Source organism: Pinus tabuliformis, chromosome 4_1 (assembly GCF_031772625.1).
Source record: "Pinus tabuliformis cultivar Carrire ecotype Pingquan chromosome 4_1, CPIR1, whole genome shotgun sequence".
In the NCBI taxonomy this organism is placed as follows: domain Eukaryota; kingdom Viridiplantae; phylum Streptophyta; class Pinopsida; order Pinales; family Pinaceae; genus Pinus; species Pinus tabuliformis.
The window spans coordinates 54565900-54591351 of NC_142303.1; the positions used below are offsets into that span (position 1 = coordinate 54565900).

The 25452-nt window shown below is 40.1% G+C and overlaps 1 protein-coding gene across 1 annotated transcript in view; it reads left to right on the forward strand.

Annotated features, from left to right (window-relative positions):
- Window positions 1-25452, forward strand: part of LOC149174121 (uncharacterized) — a 193035-nt gene that overhangs the window by 38512 nt on the left and 129071 nt on the right. Inside the window, exons 9-13 of the mRNA XM_089419184.1 lie at window positions 20269-20319; window positions 20415-20477; window positions 20677-20723; window positions 20941-21010; window positions 21103-21165. Of these exons, the coding sequence (XP_089275310.1) occupies window positions 20269-20319; window positions 20415-20477; window positions 20677-20723; window positions 20941-21010; window positions 21103-21165 (294 nt within the window). The remainder of the gene's footprint in view (window positions 1-20268; window positions 20320-20414; window positions 20478-20676; window positions 20724-20940; window positions 21011-21102; window positions 21166-25452) is intronic.

A 25452-nucleotide genomic window follows, 5' to 3' on the forward strand; every position in this document is an offset into this window, starting at 1 on the left:
CTCTTTCTATTTTTGTCACATACATTGTTGCTTGGATTTCACTATACTAGGGCTAATTTACTGCATCCAATTATGCGAAGTTGTGGAAATTCTGTTTCTAGATAGTGATGCTTCATGTATGGGCCATATATTATGAATGAATGTTCCTAGAGATGTTTCTTCATTGAAATTCATCTTAAGAAGCCATCAATTTTGCAAAACAAATTATAAGCTCTTGAAGCTGCTTTTGTTGTTGCCCTAATGTTATGCGAAGTTTTCTTTGAGGCCTCCTTGACATATAAAATTCAATATCCATAGTCGCAATTACTCTTGACTCCAAATCTCTCCAAAGGATTAGGCACTGGTGTTATGAACATAAATTATGTAAAAATAGATAATAAATAATAATCATAATAATATAAAATTATAAATATAATAGTAAATAATAAGTAATGGTTAGTTAGTTAATAATGAAAAGGCATGTCTTAGAGACATGCCTGTTTGTGAAAGGGTACCTACTTGGCTATATATACAAGACCCTCATTCTCATTTGTAATCATCCTATATCAATTTTTATACAATAAACAATTTACAATTACTATCCTACGATGGATGTCTTTGTCTACGAAGTATTTTAAATATTTCCACTGCGTATACGACTTTTGGTCGTTACATTTTATCAGTGCATTCCTCTGAGTATACAAACCTTGTTCATTACACTCCAACACATCCTGCATCCACTCACCAATTGTTAGATTTAAAAACATAAGGATTTATAAACTCGATAGATGATTCTGTCCTCAAGTCTTTATGTTGATCTTCTAAACAGTTTGTGGCGCCATTTGTGGGAATCAAACCCACGTTCACATCAACAGATTTCATTTCAGCATCATCATCATCCTCACTAAGCATCGGTCCTTGTTCTGGTTCACAAATGGATACATTCATCTCGGTTATCTGGAGTTTTTCTGCTTCCCTTAACAAAACTTTCAACTTGTGCTTTTGTCTTCTTGCAATCAACTGTTTGATTGGCCATCTAGCTGTCCTCTTCATTATCCATCCATGTTTCTGATTTTGTAGCAGTTCCATCAACACATCAAGTCGTGCCTTCAACTCAACGATCTCTTTCTCGAACTCTTCGCATTACCATGGTCTTTATGTGAATTCTACAAATGACTATCCATAGTCATCTTCACCTCTTTTTTCCTTTGCATAAGCTCCTTTGTACTCTGCTTCCTTTGCTGCAAACAACTGCAATATCCCTTGTCTTTACAATACATTGACCAGACTTTTGGGTGTCGGGCTCCACTAATCATGCACCCAATTACAATTACCGACGCAAACTTAAACGCACTTTTCACTTGACTTATGACTTTTTAACTCCAGACTTCTGATTTGGCATCAAATCTTTACATCATTGGACCTTGGGTGTCGGATACAACCGAAAATGCACCCCTTTACATATCAATACATGACTATAAGCTTTTATTTGACTTAAGGGTTTATTCATTACAATAATTGCGATGATTAATGGTGTACTTTGACTCTAATTTTGATTCATTCTTGATTTGACTCAAGCTATACAACTTAGACATTGGATTCTTGATTACAATTTTCCTCATTGACCTTTGACATCCACCCTCTATATAACATGAACTTTTCAAGCTTCTAAAATAATGTATAGTCTCCACTCCACTAATTCTACATCATAAAATAAAACCCATCATAACCTTTTACAATCTTTCATGTGACACTTTACAATAAATAAATGATGCAGGCCAATTTTGCTTCTCAGACTATTAATGCCACTAACTTCAACGATTCTCAAAAGAAGCATCCCCTTTTACAAAATTACCTTCTTGTATTATATTAAACTTCCCATTTTAAAAAGGTGATTTTGGTTTTGAAAAGTGTGCACATTTGTTTTTTTATGCCATAACCTTTCTCATGTGCTTAAAACTTTTCTCATGCCATGAAAATAAGAATGTTTATACGGTTTCTTCAGGGGACTAGCCACCCCATTGAAAAAAAAAGAATGTTTATACGGTTGGAAACAGATTTGAAGAGAAAGATCAATCTCATGATCTGGCTTGAACTAGTGCTCAAGGGTTGGCTCAAAATTCTCTATACTTCCGCATTAACTACGTCATTATCTTTCTGGCACCTGTGCTCTGCAATCTTCACTTTTCAACAATAAACCCAGAGAGAAGGTGTCAACTTTAATTGCTTAACATTACTTGTGCATTTGACCAACTCAAAAAAAACAAGCCATTCAACCTTGAAATCAACACCACCAACTACGGAGAGATCCTCTGGGACCTCTGAATAGATGAGCAAATAGTGTCGCTACTCGTGGAAGAAATCATGAAGTAAATTCCAGTTTCTGAGTAAATACAGTTTCGCTCCTCTAAAATGTGGGATCTATTCAACACAACAAAGGATTAGAATGCCATTAAAACGCTCATTGGATACCCAGAAAACACACACAGTCGCGCACAATGCTTAGGACAATCTGAGCAGATTCCAAGCTGGAGGGGTTGGCAGCATTACAGAAATAAACAACGAAGAACTCCTCTGGCCTCTAAATTGAAAGCCCAACTCCTTCCCTGGTAAAAGAAATTCCTGTAATAATGAATATATATGCTCTAGTATAGAATTGACAGGTTGGTAATATGCATTATGAAATAATACATACCAGATACCTAAATATCAAGCCAACTCTACCAGTCACACGCAGAATAGTAATAACTCAAATGAACTACCAGATTTTATAGATCCCACCAATCAATAATGTATACTTCAGTATCTTCTCCTGACAAGACTCCCTGAGTGATGTCCCCCACGTGGCGACCTCCGACGAACAGTTTTGCGTCGAAATGGACCATTGCTGAAGGTCCAATCAGCAGATATGGTTTGAGTCAATAATTCTACTCCATTAAGATTCGTTATTGCAGCCTGAGCCTCCTTAAATGTTTCATACTCAATTAAGGCATAGCCCTTGACGAAACCAGTTCTGCAATCTAAATTCAGGTGCAGATTTTTAATTTCTCCGAACTCACCAAAAAGTTCATGGAGATCATCTTCTTGCGCCTCCTTGTGTACTCCAGTTACCAAAATGATCCATCCCTCAATAGATATCTGAGGACCAGGGCTGCCATCCAAGTCAAGAGACTCAAATTCTCACGCTGCAAAGTGGCTATTGCGTTCAGCGTCAGTTTCTTCTTTGAAACCCCTTCCAATTTGACAATGAAAACACACCAGAAGAATTCGTCTAATCAGCCGTATGCTTTGACTCTTTTCCTTTGACGTGAAATTGAGAACTGCACCAATAATTCAACAAAATCCATCCATTTTGACCATCAAGGAAAACAGAATCCTTAATTTTGACTGTCAAAACTGCAAAAAAACACTCCTCGTAAACAACAGTATGCCTTGGACTCTTCTGGTCCCACAAAGATCAAAATTGTGGAAAGATAAAGCGTACTTATGACTATGAAAAATCACATGGAAAATTCCTCCAGAGAGACACGTACCTCGGATTTGTCATATGGGAGAGAGGTATACAAATATTTGTATACATCACATGCGAATCTCTGCGCCCATGCCATGGATACCCAACTCTGTTGCTTCTTCAATACACTCAAGTAAATTACGAGCATAACATTTCCATTCTGCACCAATCCAGCGGCCTCATGCCCTTCCTAAATTATTTAGGAATCTCTTCATAGCAAATGAAACCTGCACTTAATTCACATGTACCAGCAAACATTTTCTTATAGATTCCACTCTCACAAATTTGATATGTAACATGCCCAGTATCTCCAATAGCTTCGATACGAAAAATGATGTCGCAGGCTAAGGGGTCTGCAATTTAATAATTAACACACAAAATAAAACTGAAATCCACACAATAGGTATGCACATAAATATTCAGAAATAATTTGTTAAAGAAATAAAATATTTACAAGAGAACTATTGGCCTACTCATTGGGCTCTCATTCCTCACTCACTTCACTTAGATGCCTCATAGGCTCACCTAGATTTATACAAGTGGATCTGAACCCAAAGTAGGTTCTAGATCCTAAACAAACTCCCAAAATATCTCTCATGATCCATAAAAACTCTCACCTAATCCCTTATCTCTAGATAAGATCTAACTAACCCTCAAATCTCTCAACTCTTCCAAAATACTCTCAAACCTTCTCTTATTTACAATAATTCTCATTCTCTCCTAAAACTAAAGGAAAGTACAATAAATAATTAAATCCTTATTTAAGAAACTAACTCCTTTAGTAAACATTCAACCCTAGGTTAGATGCTCCTGCATCAGTCTAGAATTTTCTTTTGGACTAAGATGCATGTTTGTTGTGTTGTTTTCCCATGCACCCCTTGATTTGTTATATTGGTTCTTTGGTGCATCATGTTGGAAGCCTCCTATCCACTTTGGTAGCCACCACTTGGGCCCACAACACATCCCTTAGAGACAACATGCCTGCAAAAAAGACACTGCAAGGCTCCAAAGTAGTCCCTCAAAAGTGCTGTAGGTCTCTTATTTTCCTTGGATGTTGCCAGATTGGATTCCCTTGTGCATTGTTCCTTTGGAACAAGTTGAAACTGTACCATGCTTTTCAAGTTTCATCTGCCACTTAGGTTTGTACAATCCTGCCCCTAACCTATGCTCCAAAATAATTGCTATCGAGATTACAGGCGGGTAGTTGCTGGTGGAATTGCATGGCCCTGGTTTTTTTCCTATAAATATTAGAGATCTACACCTCATATTGGGAAGTCACTTTGGAGCCTTGTTGTGTTATTGCTGCATCATTGCATGTGTGTTGACTATTATGGAGTACTGCTAGAACACAAAAAGCCGCAAGACTGAGAGAGACCATGCCATATGATGATTAGAATCTTTCTCTCATGTACTTTTGCTAGGGTGTTGGTAATCCATGCTCCATCCATCCATTTGTGAGGGCTCTCTTCCATGATGTACCAACCATACTGTAACATGGTTCATTTAAGCTGATATGGAGTCTTTGCCAACAACATTGGGCAACATTTGTGCGAAACGCTTGCAGACGAGTGTCAAAAATGAATCAACAAACATGCCCTTGTGGTTTTGTAGTTCACCTTTTCTTTGTTGTGTTGGAAACACTGAGAGGACGGTGAATTAGTATTCCTTTTTAATTGTTACTTATACCAGTTAAATCAATTATAGTTAGAACACAAAATAAGCAATAGGAATAAATGCTTTTATTAATATAATCTTTATAATGAATCAAGTACAATATATAGGGCTTCAATCCTTGATGAAGACATCGATCTTCAATTCCCCAGGCTCCAACCTGTTGCCAAGCACCAACTTGGTCTTTTGTGAGGCTCCAACCTCTAGGGCTCGGACCCTATCTTGTCAAGGCACCAACCTTGGATTTAGGATCACCAACTCCAAGGACACCCATCCTTCCAATTCCGAGGCACCAACCTTAAGGGCTTTGACCCTATAGTTTTGCTTTGTCAAGAAATGTTTTGATTGTATTACACTGCTCTCAAAATCTTCTTCACTGTGTTCTGTCAATCTACAACTTTACTGTAGTCTCCATGCTACATCATCAATGGCAGCCTTGTCTCATCGAAGGTGTCACCAATGCTCTTCATTATACCCAACCACTTTTTCTAAGGTTACCTCATGATGACTTAATGCATTATGGTCTTTAATAGTCTTCACACAACTTCAATGTGTCTACAATGAACTGTACTAAGTTCTGTACACAAACAATTCTCTATTTCAACCCTCTGTTCTAACTGTCGCGGTAATTGCTTCAGGGGTACTTCAAAGGTGTGAACATCACGGCTTCACGTTGTGCTAGATATCATTTTTTGGATTCAACTGCGTTAAGTAAGTCATTCATCTATGACCATTTCCATGAGAGGTAGTCATAACTGATTAATCTCTCATGATTTTTTGAATAGTCCACTTAGCACTCATTGCATCGGGTGATGCTCACGGCTTCACGTTGTGCATTCAATTAGAAACAATCCTGTCTATGCAGTCCTTGTAACAAATCGCGGGCTGTGCTTTAACGGTTTCATCATAGGTCCGATCCTTTTAATGAATAACCCAGTTAACAGAAGCTCGACCTTCGGCTTTCTTCTTCCTCAGCTGGACCTCCGATTTCCTCCTTCACTCGCTCGGCCTTTTGCTTCGTTCTTTTCTTTGTCTTGCACAACCTTTGGCTTACATTTACTGTTTTTCTTTTCGCTCGTCCTTCAGCTTCCTTCAAGTTCACGAGTTGTGAACTGTTTTTTCTTCTCTGTAATCAATGCCCAAGATCCATCCTTAAGGTGAAATGTTTAGCTTGTATTTATATATGTTCCACCAATGACCAAAAAGACACTTCTATTGGAGGGAGGCCTACTTGTATATTAAAAATATATATCAGAGAATCTCTCATCCATAGACTTGATTAATCACGGAAACCATATAAGAGAGGCTATACCCACATGGAGGTCCCACATGCCACGTTATCACCTTTAATCCCGCAATCGCAACTTCATGAAAATCGAAGTCATTCCTTTAATCCCGCAATCGCAACTTCATGACAATCGGAGGTTTTACAAGTGTGCACATGCTCTGTCTTCCGATGGAGCGGATGCGATATTCAATAAACTGTTTTTAATGAATCCATCGGGTCCACAATATTATTGCAATCAGAGGTTTTAACATCCCTTTGAAACTAGCGATACTGCGGATGCGATATTGTATTAAACCCATTTTGATAAATCGTCGGGTCCACAACCTTATCGCAATCGGCAATTCGACGGTGACAACCCTTTATAATTTGCGTAACTCTTGATAGCCGGACGCGATGTTATATTAAGGAGTATTGTAATAGTCCAACGGGTCCACAATACTATCGTAATCGGAGGTTTTACCATGACATCTCGTTAAGACTTGTGATATGAAAGTTCATACGACAGATGCGATATTATATTAAGGCGTATTGTAATGGAACCATCGGGTCCATAGTACATATTACAATCGGTGGTTTTAGTGTGACCCTTTTTTTAAGACTTGCGATATGTAACTTCCGATAGTGGCAGATGTGGTATTACATTAGAGCTTGTTCTATTGCAACAGTCGGGTCTGTAGCTCAAATCAAAATCGCAGATTTCAATGTGACACGTAATAAAGCCGCCGATATAATATATTGCTGGTATGTTAACTTCGATGCACTGTGGACTTTTGTTAAAAGGTTTCCACGGTTTGTTTCTTAGATTGGGTTCTTAGCTCCTCTGATAACACTGATTATGCTCCTCCACCGATGTGTTCCTCTTTGCTTCTGATGGCTTCCATTGACCTCTTCCTCTTACGCTTTGGCTTCATGATGGCTTTCGATAAACTGCTTCTGATGAACTCTTCTAATGGCTCTTCTTTGACTGCTCCTATTCTTGACTTCCAGTGGCTTCCAACGTCTTTCCAATGGCTTTCCTGATGGCTTTCCTCCTTGGCTTCTTGCTCCTGTTACTTCACGGATCTTCTCTGCTTCTCCTTGGCTTCTTGCTCTTGTTACTTCACGGATCTTCTCTGCTTCTCCTTGGCTTCATATCATCATTTAGTATCCCAGAATATTGCCATATTGACATCAATGACAATCTAGATCAACAATCTCCCCCTTTGTCATTGATGGCAATATTCTTCTTCTCTCCCCCTTTGACATCAATGGCAAAGGAGTGCACAAGGACTCCCCCTGTCAAGCTGCTCCTTTTCTTCATGAATAGTAGATCTTCATGGGTATGTTACTCCCCCTGTCATGGTGCTCTTCTTTTTGCTCAAGATAGAAGGATTACTGCCCGTATTTTGTTGTCTCCATAGTCAGATTTAAGAGGCCTTCATAGTCTAAACAAGAGAAAATGCCACTGAAATTGTCTTTCTCGCTATCTTTCTTCAAATCCGAGTTCCTCTGTATTTCTGTGCTTCTCCTTAAGTCACTGCCATCCAATTTGTTGTATACTACCCTTCACCACCTTTCAAAGTACTGCTCCAAGAAGTAGTAAAAACTCCTTCAATAAGATGTCTATAAGACTGCTTCAACAAGGCTAAGAATGTCTTCAAAGAAATCTTCTTCTGCACAACAATCAAGCGTCCTTCAACAAGATTCCTACACCACAGTTCCTAGTCCAAGACACTACAATTGAGTCTCCTTACTAATCCTTCCACCGAGGTGACTACCACTATAGGACTGACCGAGTAGTAACAGGTCTGAAGAAGGTTGCTTCTATTTGTGTCCATAATTAACCTGTTCTCACATTAAATCCCTGAGTCGAGACATTCAACTTCTATAATAACAACAACATAGTTATTCGCCTTATTAGCATTAGATGGCCTTTTCTGCTGCTCCAATATCTTCTTAGTGGACAAGTGGAAAATATCTTTAACAACAATCCATTGGATAGATAAGAGATCATGTTCTTCAATGGAGTGTTTATGAGAAATGATCTATCAAAGAATGATTGTCAATATAGCTCATCAAGGATTTCATAAGCCCCATTCACAGATAGCTTCTGCAATAATGATCAAGAATCACACGCTCCCCCTAACTGTATGCATGGTCTCTTTTTGGCAGAATCCCATCATCAAACACTCGGAATATCAAGGATATCTTCATCAAGTCAACAACATGTGTTGTTGGCTGGAGAGTTCAGGAGATTTTCGGATTGTATTTGCTTTCTTCTCCATACTTGTGTAACTTTATTTTCTGGCATGGTTCTAGCTTGTGTAGGAGCCCAAGTCAAGTTACAATCACGTGCCATATGACCAATGTTATGACACTTGAAGCATTCTATGTTGTTCATGAATAAGAATTCATGATTTCTTCCTGCAAAATTGCTTCTTAGAGATTGTCGGGGACCATAATGTCTATCTTTGTGATATGCCCTACAATCTTTTGCCATGTGTCCAAAGTTTGTACAAGAATAGCAATAACCAAGAAATCTACTTTGGTACCCGGGAGAAGAAGGTTTCCTTGATGTACTTTTGAATTCTTTCCGCCTTGAGATCCTTTGATTATAACCATTGCTTCTTGCATCCTTGACATTATCTACATTTCTTCTTGGAACGGGACTTCCTTCATTGTTGCCTTGACTCTTATCCTTGCCTTTGCTAGAACTGGGAGCATCAATATTTCTTTTTGGCTTCCTCACATCCTTGTTGTTTAAAGCATTATCATTCTTGCTTGAGGATTCTCCTTCATAGACAAGACCTGATTTATCAAATGGGGATCTTTGATGGCTGAGCATGTCATCCAAGGCTTGGGAGCTCTTCAAAAATTTGTCCATCCCTTCTACCTTTTTCCTGAGGGAGACAATCTCTTCTTCCATTCTTTCGCAATCATTATTCTTCTTAGCAAGTTGTTTCTCCAACTCTTCCTTGATACGTATTGCTTCATTTGCTTCTATTTTAAGGGAGATGATATCTGACTTCATTTTGAAAATTTCTTCATTTTCTTTTGCTAGGCTGCTCTCCATTTCTTCCTTGATCTTGGTTGCTTCACACGATTGGGCCTTAAGAGAAGTGATTTTTGATTTTAACTTGGTGATGTCATCATCCTTTTCTTCTAGTTGGCACATCATGGTGTTTCTCTCCTTTTTTGCTTCATCAACTTGTCCTTCTATGAATGTCAAAGCTTCCATCACCTTCTCAGCTCCTTATGCTTGTTTCCTTGCTTCTTCTAGTTGAGATCTAAGGGAGGAGACCTCTTCCTTGTATTAACGAATCTCTGCTTCAAGTTTGTTCAAGCTTTTGTGCCTTTGTTCAAGGTGGCTTGACAAGGTATCTTCCCGTTTCTTTGCCTTATCCAATTGATTTGTCATGGAATTGACTTCTTCATGATGCTTTCTTTTGCTTTGATGAAATTCCTTCTTAAGCTTGGAAAGTGTTGATTTGGGGTAGCATCAGATGTGCTCTAGCCATGAAAATTGGTGGAGAGGCTAAAGCACATGAGATCTCCATGACCCATAAATGGTTTGGGCAGATTCTAACCGGTTTGGGAGATATTAAAATAATTATTATTTTTAATGGAGTTCTTAAGTTTAAACTTAGGAAAGATAAAATATTAATGGGTAATAATATAAAACTGGGTTAGAAGGTTCCAAAAGTCATGGATCAAGCCAAATCTAATCTTAGCCGTTGATTAGAGATTTAATCTCGGCCGTTGAAGGACCAACAGGAAAAGTATAAGAAGAGGTTTGAGGGTCAGTGGGAGAACACACTGAGGGAGACCAGTCAATTCAATTTCTGGAGTGGGGTTAGCTGAGAAATTCGAACTAGTGGTCTGGAGAGCAGCAGGAGGCAGCGGGTACAAAACAAAGAGTCGGGATCAGCACCAGAAGACCAGCGTAGACGTTCGAGAGGTAGACGTAGAGCCTCTTAGGAAAATGCAGAGGCAACAGACTGCGTAGTCACTGGAAGGCCTGCGTGGGTGACGCAGAGAGGCCCAATGCTGACATAGAGATCAAGAGCTGACGCGGTAGGTCTAGGAGTTGTGTAGAGGCCAATAAGCCTGACGCTGAGGTTGGGAGAAGTGCTGTAGAATTTGCTCTCTGTTGGGTAAGCCAGTTTGGCACCTAGTTGTACTAAAGAATTGTTGAATAATAAAATCCTCCTCTGCTGCACGGGTTTTTCCGCATTGGGTTTTTCCGGGGACATTTGTCCAAAATATCTGTGTTGATGTGTGATTCTTGTGCATGTGTTTGTTTTCGTATTATGGTGTGATATCTGCAGTAGAATTTATTTTAATGTTTACTGAAGGGTTTTCGTAAATAACTTATTGGCGAATAAGTAGGTAAAATAAATAAGTTGTTGCAGTGATATAATTTTCACATGGTATCAGAGGAAGTAATCATAGACAGGAAGGGAAAATCAGTTATGGGTCAAGACCATGATGTAGAGGCATCTACGTTAGGAGACTCGCACGGATTTTCAGAAAATTGCACAAGAGACAGTAACTTTGATTTCTCTATGTTGGCTTCCAGGCTGGAAGAAGAAATGGCTTGTGTGACTAGCTCTGCATCATCAGAGGTATGGTATATAGACAGTGGAGCCTCTTGGCATATGACGGGAATCCGAGAATGTTTCTCAGATTATCACGAGGAGAGGATGAACTTTTAGATCACCATGGGGAACAAAGCAAAGTGTACTCTAGTAGGGAGGGGTACCATAGTTTTTCAAACAGAAACGGGAGAGCGGTTCCGTGCTACCAATGTGCTGCATGTACCAGGATTGGGGATGAATTTACTTTCCGTGTCGTAACTTCAAGGCAAAGGCTATGACGTTTTTTTCATCAAGGAGAAAGTATACGTCAAACACCCGAGCTAGAAAAAGATAGTGCAAATTGGGATCAAAAGTAACAGGTTGTACAGACTACAACTAGAATCACCAATGGCACTAATAGGCAGTCATGGAGACAAGGATTTGAACGAACTATGGCATAGAAGAATGGGACATTTGCACCATGGGGCTTTGAGAATTCTCAGAAACACTGTAACAGGAGTTCTGGATCTTAGTATGGAACGAGATGATGTATGCAGTGGATGTGCTCTGGGAAAGTATGCTAAAGCAACATTTCCTAGAAGTAAAAACAGGGCTAAGAGTGTACTAGGATTGATACACTCAGATATCTGCGGACCTATGTCCACTAAAGCTGTTAGTGGTGCCGAGTACTTCCTCACCTGCATTGATGACCACTCAAGGAAAACTTGGATTTATTTTCTGAAAACCAAGGATGAGGTTTTCTGTCGATTCAAAGAGTTCAAGGCTCTGGTGGAGAATCTGATTGGGATGAAAATTAAAGTTTTGTGCTCAGATAATGGTGGAAAGTATGTCGATAAGGATTTCACTGATTTTGCACTAAGGAGGGCATCAGAAGAGAGTGGACAACTCCTTACAATCTGGAGCAGAATGGAGTAGCGGAAAGGAAGAACAAGACTTTTGTAGAAGCAACTAGGGCCATGATGTATGATCAGGATATGCCAAAATTCCTGTGGGCAGAAGCATGCAACACAACAGTCTATGTTCATAATAGAACTCCTCATTGGGCATAGAGCAAGCTTACTCCAGAGAAAGTCTTCACAGGGAAGACGCCTGAAGTCAGTCATTTCAGGATATTTGGGAGCTTAGCATATTGCCGCATAACCAAGGAAAAGAGGAAGACACTGGATCAAACTGCAGAGAAAGGATATCTAGTGGGATATAGCGAGAACGCTAAGGCATACAAAATCTATCTTCCAGGGAGCAGGAAGGTAGTAGTTCAACGAGATGTGAAGTTCATGGAGGACAAGGATTTTAGAAAATCTCGAGAAATGCCTTCTGAGGAGTAGTCAAAAGAGGAGCCGTTGGTCAAACCTCTTCAACCAACAGAAGTAAAGAATTTTTCCTCGGATCAGGAAGAATCACAGGATGAGGAGGAGCTAACAGAAGCACCTGCTGGCAGAGGAAGAACGAGCAGGGAACTTCGTCAGATTCTATGAGATGCAGAGGACTTCATTGATGCGCCAAGGAACAATAAGAGGGAGCAAAAACAACCAGATAGATATCAGGCATTAGTAGCTCAGGATGGGGAGCCTGCCAGTTTTCAGGAGGCAGCTCAACATCAAGTTTGGCAGGATGTGATGGTAGAGGAGTACAACTCCATAATGGTGAACGATGTCTGGGAGGTAGTGCCAAGGCCTCAAGAGTCAAGACAGATCAGTGATAGGTTCGAGATGGATCTACAAGAATAAATACGCTGTAGACGGCAGTATTGAGGAATACAAAGCCAAGTTCGTGGCCAAGGGGTATGCTTAGAAGGAAGGAATTGACTACGAAGAGACCTTCGCCTCGATAGCTAGGTATACATCTATTAGAACTGTGATATCTCTTGCAACATAGATGGGGTGGGAGATTCATCAGATGGATGTCAAAATGGCATTTCTGAACGGGGTGATAGAAGAAGAGGTATACATTGAACAACCAGAGGGCTTTGAGACACATGAGAAGAAGTATCATGTATGCAGATTGAAGAAAGCCTTGTATGGGCTGAAACAAGCACCTAGAGCATGGTATGGTCGAATCGATGGCTACTTGTAGAAGATGGGATTTGTCAAAAGCGACGTAGATCCAAATCTCTACTATCTGGTTATAGAGAATGAGCTTCTAATCTTAGTATTGTATGTGGATGATCTCTTCCTGACAAGATCATCCAGGCTCGTCGGGGACTGCAAGAAGAATCTAGCTACGAAATTTGATATGAAGGATTTGGGACGAATGCAGGAAAGTTTGGCAGCAAAAGGGGAAGATCTTCCTTGGGCAAGGGAGATATGCTACAGAAATCCTGAAGAGATTCAGGATCGAGGACTGTAGACCCATGGCTACTCCAATGATCACCAACTGGAAGAAGATTGATGCATCATAAGACAAGGATGTTGATCCCAACTTATACAGACAACTCATAGGGTCCCTGATGTATCTGGTCAATACCAGGCCAGACATTTGTTACGCTATCAACACCCTCAGTCAGTTCATGGTGGAACCGAAGAGGGCGCATTGGGCAACAGCCAAACATGTTCTCAGATATATACAAAGAATAGTTGATTATGGACTCTTGTACACCAGGAGTAAGGATATCAGATTGAGTGGATTTACTGATGCAGATTGGGTGGGAAGTCAAGTGGATTGGAAAAGTACCTCTGGGTACTATTTCAACATTGGATCAGGAATGACCCTCTGGTGCAATAGGAAATAGAAATCCGTGGCTCTGAGCTCAGCAGAGGCAGAATATATGGCCACAAGCACAGCTTCGTGCGAGGCCATATGGCTTAGAAAACTGCTTGTGAACCTATTCAGAAGAAATATGGAGGCGACCAGGATCATGTGTGATAATCAGAGTTGCATCAAGCTCTCTGAGAATCCAGTGTTTCACGATCGGTCAAAGCATATTGATATCCGATGTCACTTTGTCAGAGACTGTGTCCAACGAGGAGCTGTACAGTTGAGCTACACTCCTACAGGAGAACAGGTGGCAGACATCCTTACCAAGGCCCTTGGAAGAACCAAGTTTGATTATTTCAGGGAGAAGATGGGGATGATAAAGAATCCATTTCAGTAGCAGAAATGGGTATGATGTTGCAGTGCAGTAGCACGATGCAACATGATGAGAAGGAGTTTGCAGTGCAGATGCAGTGTTGGGAAGATGGACTAGCAACAACACGGATGCAGAGGGAGTTGTAGTACAGATGTAGCAGTGGCAGTGATAGAGCCATGGGTAGCAGTACAGGATGCAACAATGCAGAGGATGTTGGGCAAGGAGGCTTAGCATCAACACATGTATTGATGCCGTATGATCAGAGTAATGATTAGTGTGGAGTATTACTAGAGTATAATGCTCGCTAAGAGGAAGTGTTGATTTGGGGTAGCATCAGATGTGCTCTAGCCATGAAAATTGGTGGAGAGGCTAAAGCACATGAGATCTCCAAGACCCAGAAATGGTTTGGGCAGATTCTAACCGGTTTGGGAGATATTAAAATAATTAATATTTTTAATGGAGTTCCTAAGTCTAAACTTAGGAAAAATAAAATATTAATGGGTATTAATACAAAACTGGGTTAGAAGGTTCCAAAAGTCATGGATCAAGCAAAATATAATCTTAGCCATTGATTAGAGATTTAATCTCGGCTATTGAAGGACCAACAGGAAAAGTATAAGAAGAGGCTTGAGGGTCAGTTGGAGAACACACTGAGGGAGACCAGTTAGTGCGATTTCTGGAGCTGGGTTAGCTGAGAAATTTGAACTAGTGGTCTAGAGAGCAGCAAGAGGCAATGGGTACGAAACAGAGAATCGGGATCAGCACCAGAAGACCAGCGCAGAGGTTGGAGACGCAGAAGTAGAGCCTCTTAGGAAAACGCAGAGGCAACAGACTGCGCAGTCACTGGAAGGCCTGCGTGGGTGACGTAGAGAGGCCCAGTGCTGACATAGAGAACAGGAGCTGACGCAGTAGGTCTGGGAGTTGTGTAGAGGCCAGTAAGCCTGACGCCGAGGTTGGGAGAAGTGCTGGAGAATTTGCTCTCTATTGGGTAAGCCAGTTTGGCATCCAGTTGTACTAAAGAATCGCTGAATAATAAAATCCTCCTTTGCTGCACCGGTTTTCCCGCATTGGGTTTTTTTGGGGACATTTGTCCAAAATATTTGTGTTGATGTGTGATTCTTGTGCATGTGTTTGTTTCTGTATTATGGTGTGATATCTGCAACAGAATTTATTTTAATGTTTACTGAAGGGTTTTCGTAAATAACTTATTGGCAAATAAGTAGGTAAAATAAATCAGTTGTTGCAGTGATAGATTTTTCACAATTCTTCTTAGCAAGTTGTTTCTCCAACTCTTCCTTGATACGTATTGCTTCATTTGCTTCTATTTTAAGGGAGATGATATCTGACTTCATTTTGAAAATTTCTTCATTTTCTTTTGCTAGGCTGCTCTCCATTTCTTCCTTGATCTTGGTTGCTTCACATGATTGGGCCTTAAGAGAAGTGGTTTCTAATTTTAACTTGGTGATGTCATCATCCTTTTCTTCTAGTTGGCACATCATGGTGTTTCTCTCCTTTTCTGCTTCATCAACTTGTCCTTCTATGAATGTCAAAGCTTCCATCACCTTCTCAGCTCCTTGTGCTTGTTTCCTTGCTTCTTCTAGTTGAGATCTAAGGGAGGAGACCTCTTCCTTGTATTGACCAATCTCCGCTTCAAGTTCAAGCTTTTGTGCCTTTGTTTAAGGTGGCTTGACAAGGTATCTTCCCGTTTCTTTGCCTTATCCAATTGATTTGGCATGGATATTGTTGTCCCTTAGGAAACCAATTTCTCGGCTGTGTAGAAATTGTGCCGAAGACATTAATAATTTATTATACTTGTCACTTATATCTCTGTTCGATTCCTTATTTGAAGAGTCTGCAGGACTTGACCTTAAATTCTCAATATTTAGATGACTTGGAAAGTTTCAAAATGCCATGTGATGCTGAATATGAATGTGATGAGAAGAATATGTAAGGAAATTAAAGACAATATGCTATGTTTAACAGGAACTATTCTATGTAATTTAGAGGAAACATATGAAAAGAGGTTTTAAATATGGGAGTGCCTTTAAGGATTTTAACTTCATTTACATTAGTAAATAAAGACTCGCTGCTTCATTACCATATTTAAAAAGATGAATAAACGGAAATGACACACAATTGAGAAATAACAAAATCGTACCCAGCATGTATGGAAACTCTTGATTCTTTTATTAATCATCAATTCATTAAGTACAAAATAGTGTTGTCTCCAAGTTCTCCAAAATTCGGCCTCTTTTTTTCTATAACCTTGCCTCTTTTATACATCATAGGATAGTTAATAACCACCAAAAACTGTCAAACTACCTAACTATCCTCTAACTGCTTTGAAGTAAAGATCATTACAAAATATTACATTTGAGGGTAAAAACACCTCATTCATTTCAAGAAAACAAGATAATAAGAAGTAATAGAAATCAGAGAATGATGGGAGATTGCGCCTCGCTGTTTGAATCTATAGCTTGAGCCTATGGTTCTGCTGATGTATCTTTGTGTTGCTCTATCATCCATTCCTTGCACGTTCTCCATAATGGCACATTTGATTTTGGTGCTTCTTCTAACTTGTCAAGTGCTATCCTGCAAGCTTTTCTTTTTCATTTTCCACTTCAGCTATCCCTGCAGCTATGGGATGCTCACTTGTAGGTAAATTCAATTTCTTTTTTAGGATCCCAATCTTTGACTTAACAGATTGCAATAACTTTTGAACAGCAAGTTGGTCATCAGGATTGACCCCTACTTTAATGATAATCTTCTTTAACTCTTCAACCTGAGCATTCAAAGCTCTAGAGTTGGCCTTTTCCAATTTCAACTGCTGAATTACCTTATTAAGCATTTTTTCTGCCTTAGCTGCTGCTGCATTTGTCTTATATAGATCATTTACAATTAACTGTCCAGTTTGCATATGTAGATTGACCTTGTCAAGCATTGGGAGCTTGTGAGTGTCAACAGTCAAATTCACAGTCTTAAAACTGCTTGAAGATCCCATTGATATTTCTGTAGGGTGAGAGAAAGCAATTTTTAGTTGGCTCTTCTCCAAATCCATGGCGGATAGCAATCTAGTTTGCTTAGGGGTTACTCGAGACTTAGCTTGAGCCTCCATATTTAGCTTTATCTTCAAATTTCTTTCAGCTATTTGAGCAAACATATTTTGTATTAAAGGAACCTAATCATGAACAGGTTCTCTAGAGGGAAGCAGGAGCACCTTCTGTCTCTCCCAACCGAATGACCAAACCAGGTTGTGACAAAGACACTGGATCTTGCAGCTTGATCCTCTTTGCTGTTTCAGACTCTTCCTCATCCAAATCAATGACTTCTTCTCTAGCTCTCTTGACCCCTTTTTCTGTAATGCTAGGGGTTTCAACCTCTGTTCCCTGAATGTTTTGCAAACCTCCATTTGCCAATTGTTCAGTTTCAGGTCTACTTTCATGTAGAAAAGCTGAATAGCCATTCTCCAATCTTCTCTTTGAAATAATTTGGTGAGGGTCATAAGCCCACTCAACCTCCTGTTGAAAACCCATATCATTCAACAACTTCTAGAGCGGCTTGTCTAGTATTTACAATGAAGGGTCCCACTGCTTTAGGCAACTTGAAAAAGAAGCCTTTCTTCATAGGAACAAAATGAACTTGATCAACATCTAAGCTCTGCCTTATGAATTCAAGAGCAAAAAGCCTCATTGGCACGAACTTAGGTAACCTGTATGGCTTGACAGAGGCCCCATAAAGCCTAATCTCTGCATGTTCTTCAAAAATAAACCAATCTCCACATCTCACATCCTTACTCAACTGAAGATACTCCTGAGCTTTAGGAAAGAAAGTTGGGGGTAGGCTTCCATTCAGAATCTTATAAGCCACTGGAAGAAATAAAGAAACAAACTCAAATAAACCACCATCTTCTGGATCACCTCTTATTAGGTCTGTCCAAAACACTACTGACTGCTTCTTTTTATTGATATCAACCACATTCAACCCTAAACCAGAGAAATGATCAGCATTCTGATACAAAAATAAATAAGTGATGACTGAAGGGAATTTGAAAGAACCAGTGAGAGGTAAAGTCATAAATTGAGTATTGATAACCTCTACCCAGAAAGCTGGGATGTCTAGCACTGTCTCAGGCCTCATCATTAAGGAGAAGAATCCCAGCACAACTTTGTCTACTTGCTTGGAGTCTTCCTTTCCTAGAATTTTAGCAATTATTTGCAACACATGTCTTATATCAACTGCAAACATTTCTAAAGAGAAAAGATTTCCATCAAGAGAGAATTGACCAGATTTAGGAGCTAAAAATGAAGTGACATGGGAAAGCTCCTGAGGAGACATGTTTTCATAATAGGAAATTAGGGATTCTTTAGTAAAAGCAAGTGTAATTTCCTGATACAGGATAATTCAAGGCTTGGTGTATTAGCTGTGAAGTTACTTGGAAAACATTTCCCCTGACTGGTTCATTACAAAACATTTCTTAGGGTACATTGCTGAGGCTAACCATTGGACAAATTCAGCAAATAAATGAGTTATCGGAACAAAAGCGGCTAGGACACCTGATCTAACCATTGCCATGGCTACAGGAGATTTCTTGTGGTTCAGCATGACCTCTCGATACAATGGAAGGTGTTTAATGGTACAGAGGGTATCAGAAATATAGTGCTCGACATCCATTAATGGGGTATGAATGATTGAGGAAGAACTTGCTTAGTCATGGCGTCTGGTGGGTGACAGTTGCTGACTCGGAAATTCAAATTAGAAAGAAAACTGCTCCGTTTTACAAGCAAATGATCAATACAACGTTCTCTTTTACTTTATTTATATACAATAATTGAACGGGGGGAAAGAACTGTAATGAATGATGTGAAATAAATGATGTGCATTAATGGAGTAGCGGATGAAGTGGTGTGGTACGGTGAGTGATGTGGGCAATTAACAGATGAAAGCGGTGGAAGATGTGGAATGAGCGACGTGGGGCGGAAAGCTTTGGGAGCCCACCGCGGGGGTAAAGAATGTACGGGAGCTTCAACGAGGTTGAACCCCCGCAGTAATTTCAGGCCACACATTGCGGTCAACCATGCTAACATCACGGTCAACTGCGGGGGTTGAGATTTAATTAATCTTCGTGCTCATTGCTTCCCCGCAGCACACCTCAATGTACTTATCAAGCTATCGCTTGATCGCGCCTCTTGAACCTGCATGAATTTTAGACAATGGGTCGGGCCCATTGTCTTTTGATTTTTTTTTAAATAATTACATACATAATATTTGATTTTGTGTTTTTTATTTTTTATTTTATTTTTATTTTTAAATATTATCAAGTAACCTCAAATGACAATGAATGCTACAACGGATATGAGTTCTTCATGATGCTTTCTTTTGCTTTGATGAAATTCCTTCTTAAGCTTGGCAAGTTCTTCATCCCTTTCTTGTACTTGAAGCTTGACAAGGTCAACTTCCTTCCTTGTTTGGTCTTGGTCACCAGCTAGTGCTTTCTTCTTAAATTCCTCGTTTTCCTTTTATAAGACTTGCGATACGTAACTTTCGATAGTGGCGGATGCGATATTACATTGGAGCTTGTTCTATTGGAAGAGTCGGGTCCGCAACTCAAATTGCAATCGCAGATTTCAATGTGACACGTAATAAAGCTGCCGATATAATAAACTGCTGATATGTTAACTCCAATGCGCTGTGGACTTTTGTTAAAAGGTTTCCACGATTTGTTTCTTAGATTGGGTTCTTAGCTCCTCTGATAACACTGTTTATGCTCCTCCGCCGATGTGTTCCTCTTTGCTTCTCGATGGCTTCCAATGACCTCTTCCTCTTACGCTTTGGCTTCATGATGGCTTCCGATAAACTGCTTCCAATGAACTCTTCCGATAGCTCTTCTTTGACTGCTCTTGTTCTTGACTTCCAATGGCTTCCATTGTCTTTCCAATGGCTTTCCTCCTTGGCTTCTTGCTCCTGTTACTTCACGGATCTGCTCTGCTTCTCCTTGGCTTCATATCATCATTTAGTATTCCAGAATATTGCCATATTGACATCAATGACAATCTAGATCAACATGTTGCCTATGGGCTTTCCTGTCAATTAGCATTTTGTTGTTATATTAATGGTTCTACGTTGAAATGATAGCTTGTCTTACACTGAATGTTTTCTGCTGGACTGATTTGAACAGCCCTTACTAGAGAATACTAAGGAGAAGCTGTCTCAGTTTTGTCATGTTCCGGTAAGAGAATCTTGGATTTTCTTCTTGGTTATGTTTCTCCATATTATACTAAAATATAGGTTGGCAACTTGACATCCATAATTTTACTGTTACAGGAAAGCAACATTCTTAATATTTATGATGTATCAAACATTTGGCATGTCCCTTTATTGCTAAGGGTGAGTTGTTTTGAAACATACTTCTATACAGGGAAAGCTCAAGTTGCATAATTCACTTGCAGAGTTAGTAGGCTCATAGAACATTCTAAGTTCATTATGCAATAGCGGTATAAATTTAGCTTAACAGTTCACCAATAATTGCAGCCCAGTTTTTAGTTTTCTACTAGGTAATGTAGTGGCTCATTGCTTGGCGCCACAGGATCAAAAGGCACATGAGGCAATAATGAAACAGTTGAATATATTAAGGTAGCTTTTGTACATTACTTTTAATTTTGTTTCATTATGTTAACCATGTTTAATTGGCGAATCTGGACTTTTTCTTTTTTCTTTTCATAAAATCCATATTTCTATCATCTTCCAAATTTACATGTCCTATGGTTGTTTTAGTGTTATGGTTTTCTGTTAGTCTATGCTTATTCATTTCAACTAAGTTCTTTCTATGGTGAATTTCTTTAATTGGCAGTTTTTCTAAAACCCCGGATTTAGAGGAGTGGACCGTGAGAGCAGTGTGCTATGATAACCTTACGACTCCTGTAAGTTCAACTCGACATGCCCTTTTCTTTCACTTTTGATCCCTGGACTTAAGTTTGTTTTTCATTACATTTTACTTGTATTTTACGTGCAGATAAAAATTGCCATGGTTGGAAAATATACTGGGTTGTCAGATTCTTACCTTTCTGTATTGAAGGTATATTTTTGTGTTAGATCATGCTCTCTAATTTGGACATGTAATAGAAAACCAGCATCAGCTATTGTTCCCATTCTTCTTTCAATCATTTTTATTTATTTGGAAATTTTTTTTGTAGCAATATGCTTTATAATTTTGTGTACTGTGACTGAAAAAATCTATGAAAATATGGATGGCATAAAAGGAAAAATAGACTTCCTCAAAGACTTCTCAATTTTTACAAATGACTGAAAGGTGATCAATGGATTTTTGAGTAGATCATGCATGAGAACAAAATTGGGGGCTGCATAGGGAATTTTGAATTTGTATATTGTTACCAATCTGATTAGCAGTGTTGTTAAGGTCTTGACAACCTGTCAGATGGGCACACATAGGGCAAGGACCTATTGTCACCTCGGCCCAAGGCCCTGCTATTTAGGCCCAACATCCCCCTGAATGGCCAAGGGAGGAGTTCGTGATCTAATCCTGAGTAACCTTTTTTGACAGTAATGACCCAATGGCTAAACAAGAGCCGAGATGTCCCATGTTGACGACGAACGGAATGAAAACTCCATAGGGCTGCCTACTCTCTTACCCTTATCAATACAGGCTAAGCATGTCATTTCAGGGAATCGAACACAGGTTGTGAGGGAGTTAACAACCCACCTCAACCACTCGGTCTACCCTTACTTGACATCTAATCCAAAGTAACTTCAAAATAAGATTAGTGCCTTATATGGAGTCACCTAGATTGGAGGTGTTCGCTTCTATGAGCTGTAAAATATGTGACTGTAACAACAAAAAATTAAATAGGAAAATTAGGAGCATCAATTCACTTAAAATATGTTGTGTAACCTATGGATTTTGGTCTACAGGATTTTTTTTAAACCAAATATGCAATTATTCTGTGGTTTAGGTTGTTGGTTAGAGAGTTATGAATCAAAATAGCTTGTCATCCTGCATAGTAGATTGTGAAATCTGGAAAAAAATGCACGGACAACAATCTGATTTGACTATAATAACCACCTTACAAGTGCCTTATGTGAAAATTCGGTGACCCTAAATCCTACTGCAGCAACTGATGATATTTCTCCTATTTGTTAAATTACTTTAAACAAATTGCTTGCAGTTTGCTATAGCAAATATCAAAATACATACGCTGCAGCCTTCACAAAATAAATACTGCGGAAGAAATAAAAACACTGGAAGAATAGATGCACACACATATACACTGTTATTTTTGGACCAATGTCCCCGGAAAAACCCAACTTGGAAAAATTGGTGCAGCAGCTAAGGGTTTTATTATTATGCAGTAGTAAATCTGAGTACAAATCTATGGAAGCTCAAATCTAGCTTTTCATACAGAAAATAACTAACAAACTTCTATTGAGAAAAATCTCACTTCCATCGGTGATCCGACACTGACCTTAGCTCAAGATGAGCTGCTCCTTGCTTCCTCTACGTCAGCCTTGCTTGGACCAACGTTTCTCTCACTCTGCTGCTCTGGAAACTCGATCTTCTGGCTCTCTGGGCTCCCACTCCGGCTCCTACCTCTGAAACTCGACTTCTCGTTAGCAAATATAGATCTCCCTCTGAAGCTCTGCGCTGCATCAGCTTCTCTGTGGAGTACGCTGTCTCTCTGCTATGCACTCACCCGATTGGAAAAACTTCCTTCCGGCCTTACTATCCTTGCCCCTCTCTCACTACTTCGAAACTACTGAATCACCTCCAGCAACACACAATTGCTACTCTGGAGTTTGATTTCCCAACAATATCGAATTCCTTGCTCCTCAAGTGTGTTCTCCAACTCCCATCAAATTTCTTCTTATAATCTCTCGTTGAGGCTTCAACGGCCAAGATTAAAACATAATCGATGGCTAAGATTAACTAGAAATCGATCCATGTCTTCTTCTAGAAGATTCTCACCATGACTTAATTAATACCCTTTAATTAACCAGATTTCCTAAGTTTAGACTTAGGAACCATTAAAAAAAGTTAATTATTTTAATTAAGTCGTCTCTAGGTGGAATTTCCAGAAACGATTTCTGGGTTTTGGAGAATACATGTATTCTAGCCTCTCCACAAAATTTCGTGGCTAGAATTAATCCGATGCTACAAAAATCAACACTCCTTCTTAGAGAGAAATGTGTTCTAGTGCTGCAACCCACTGAAGCAACACCCTGTCTTTGCACCACCTATTACGCTGCTGATGTCTCGCTGTTGCTGCCCACCAACTACTGCCCAACTCTGATAAACTCTGCATTCATGCTGTTGCTGGCCTTGTTGAATTGTTGCCAACACTGCTTCTACACTGCAACTCCTTCTCCATCTGCTGTTGTTGCAACTACAACACTTGCAACGAAAAACCATCCAAAATACTGAACCAACTGTGGTCAGTATGATGCATCTGTCACCCAAGTCCTGACTGCTGCTAGACTCTGCGCTGTCACTGAAGCCTCTGCACCGCTGCTGACTCTGCTCTGTGCCAACTGCACTGTTGCTAATTCTGCTTTGCGCTGCCCAACATCTGACGTACTGCTAACTACTGCATCTATCACTCTGGCCCCTGACTGGACCAACTGCCACTGATCCATCCTACTACTGCTTGTTTTGGGCTCCCATTAGCAAGGTATTGATTCATGAGGTGGACCTCCTGAAGAATCCTGCCCATCTGTAGCTCTCTGGGGCTACAAAAATAAATCACCCCACCTCACTCCTGGAGGTATATTGGTGATCATGGCAAAGTATGATCTACTCAAACTACGGTTGCTATTGCTTCGCTGATACTTCTGCATTGCTGCTGCAGTTACTGCAATAATGAATCTGGTTTCCCCAGATCCATAAGTACTAGCTTCCATAGGGCTGCTCCCTTTGAAACTAGACTCCCTCTGAGTCTCGATCTCCCTATGGGAAATCTCTCTACTCCCTCTTGGCAACTCACACAGTCCTCCTATACTGGAAATTGGACTGCGAAGCTCTGCGCTGGGAATCTCCTGGCTGGAACTGCACCTGCATACTGCAACTGGGCAATTCACACTGCCTGTGTCACTGCAACTAGTTTTGCAACTGTCTTTCGGAAACTGACTGCAACTAGCTATGCAACTATCATTTGAATGACTAGCTGCATTTGCTAATTCTGTGATCCTCCTGCTATTGATTCTGTTGGGCTCCCCTAGCAAGGATATTGAGCCATGTGAGAAATCTGCAACAACTGGATCTAATCTGCTGCTCTTGCGTGGATCATGCCCGTATGTAGCCATCTCTCTGAAAATAACTCCTCTTCTCCTCTATGCAGTTGCTGCACAACTATTCGCACTCCCTTCTGGAGTGAGAAACTCCGCACCAACTACTGCTGCTCTACTAGGAAAAATTCAAACTTCTTGGCTAGAAGTCCCCTGATGAAAGAATTCCCTCAGTGTGTGCTCTTCCTTCCTACTGACGCTATTTGTACTAGCAAATTGCTGCAAAATCGGCGTCCCAACTGAAGATCTGCTCTGCAAGGAAATCGCTGCTACTCCCTTTGCCTTTGGTACTCTTCTATTTGGAAAATTTTATTCTCTGTCAACTCACTCGAAGAATTAAAATTTCCACAAAAAAATGACCCTTCTGGCCATGGAAATACGCTACCCTTGGTGTTTCAAATTGCTGCCTACACAAAAATTCGACTCTTCTTCGCCCTTTCTGTTCTGAGCTCTTCGACTTTCTATCTGTGCTCTGTTACCATGTGAAAATTCGATGACCCCAAATTGCAGTTTGCTACGACAAATATCGAAATACATACACTGTAGCCTTCACAAAATAAATACTGTGGAAGAAATAAAAACACTGGAAGAATAGATGCACACACACATGTACACTGTTATTTTTGGACCAATGTCCCCGGAAAAATCCAACTTGGGAAAACTGGTGCAGCAATTGAGGGTTTTATTATTATGCAGTGGTAAATCTGAGTACAAATCTAGCTTTCCATACAGAGAAACTAACTGACAAATGTCTAGTGAGAAAAATCTCACTTCCATCGGTGATCCGACACTGACCTTAGCTCAAGATGAGATGCTCCTTGCTGCCTCTGCTTCACCCTCCTCAGATTTGTGTCAGCCTTGCTTGGACCAACGTCTCTCTCACTTTGCTGCTCTGGAAACTCGATCTTCTGGCTCTCCGGGCTCCCACTCCGGCTCTTGCCTCTGAAACTCGACTTCTCGTCAGCAAATAGAGATCTCCCTCTGAAGCTTTGCGCTGCCTCTCTGCATTGCGTCGACCTCTCCGTGGATTATGTTGTCTCTCTGCTATGCACTCACCAGACTGGAA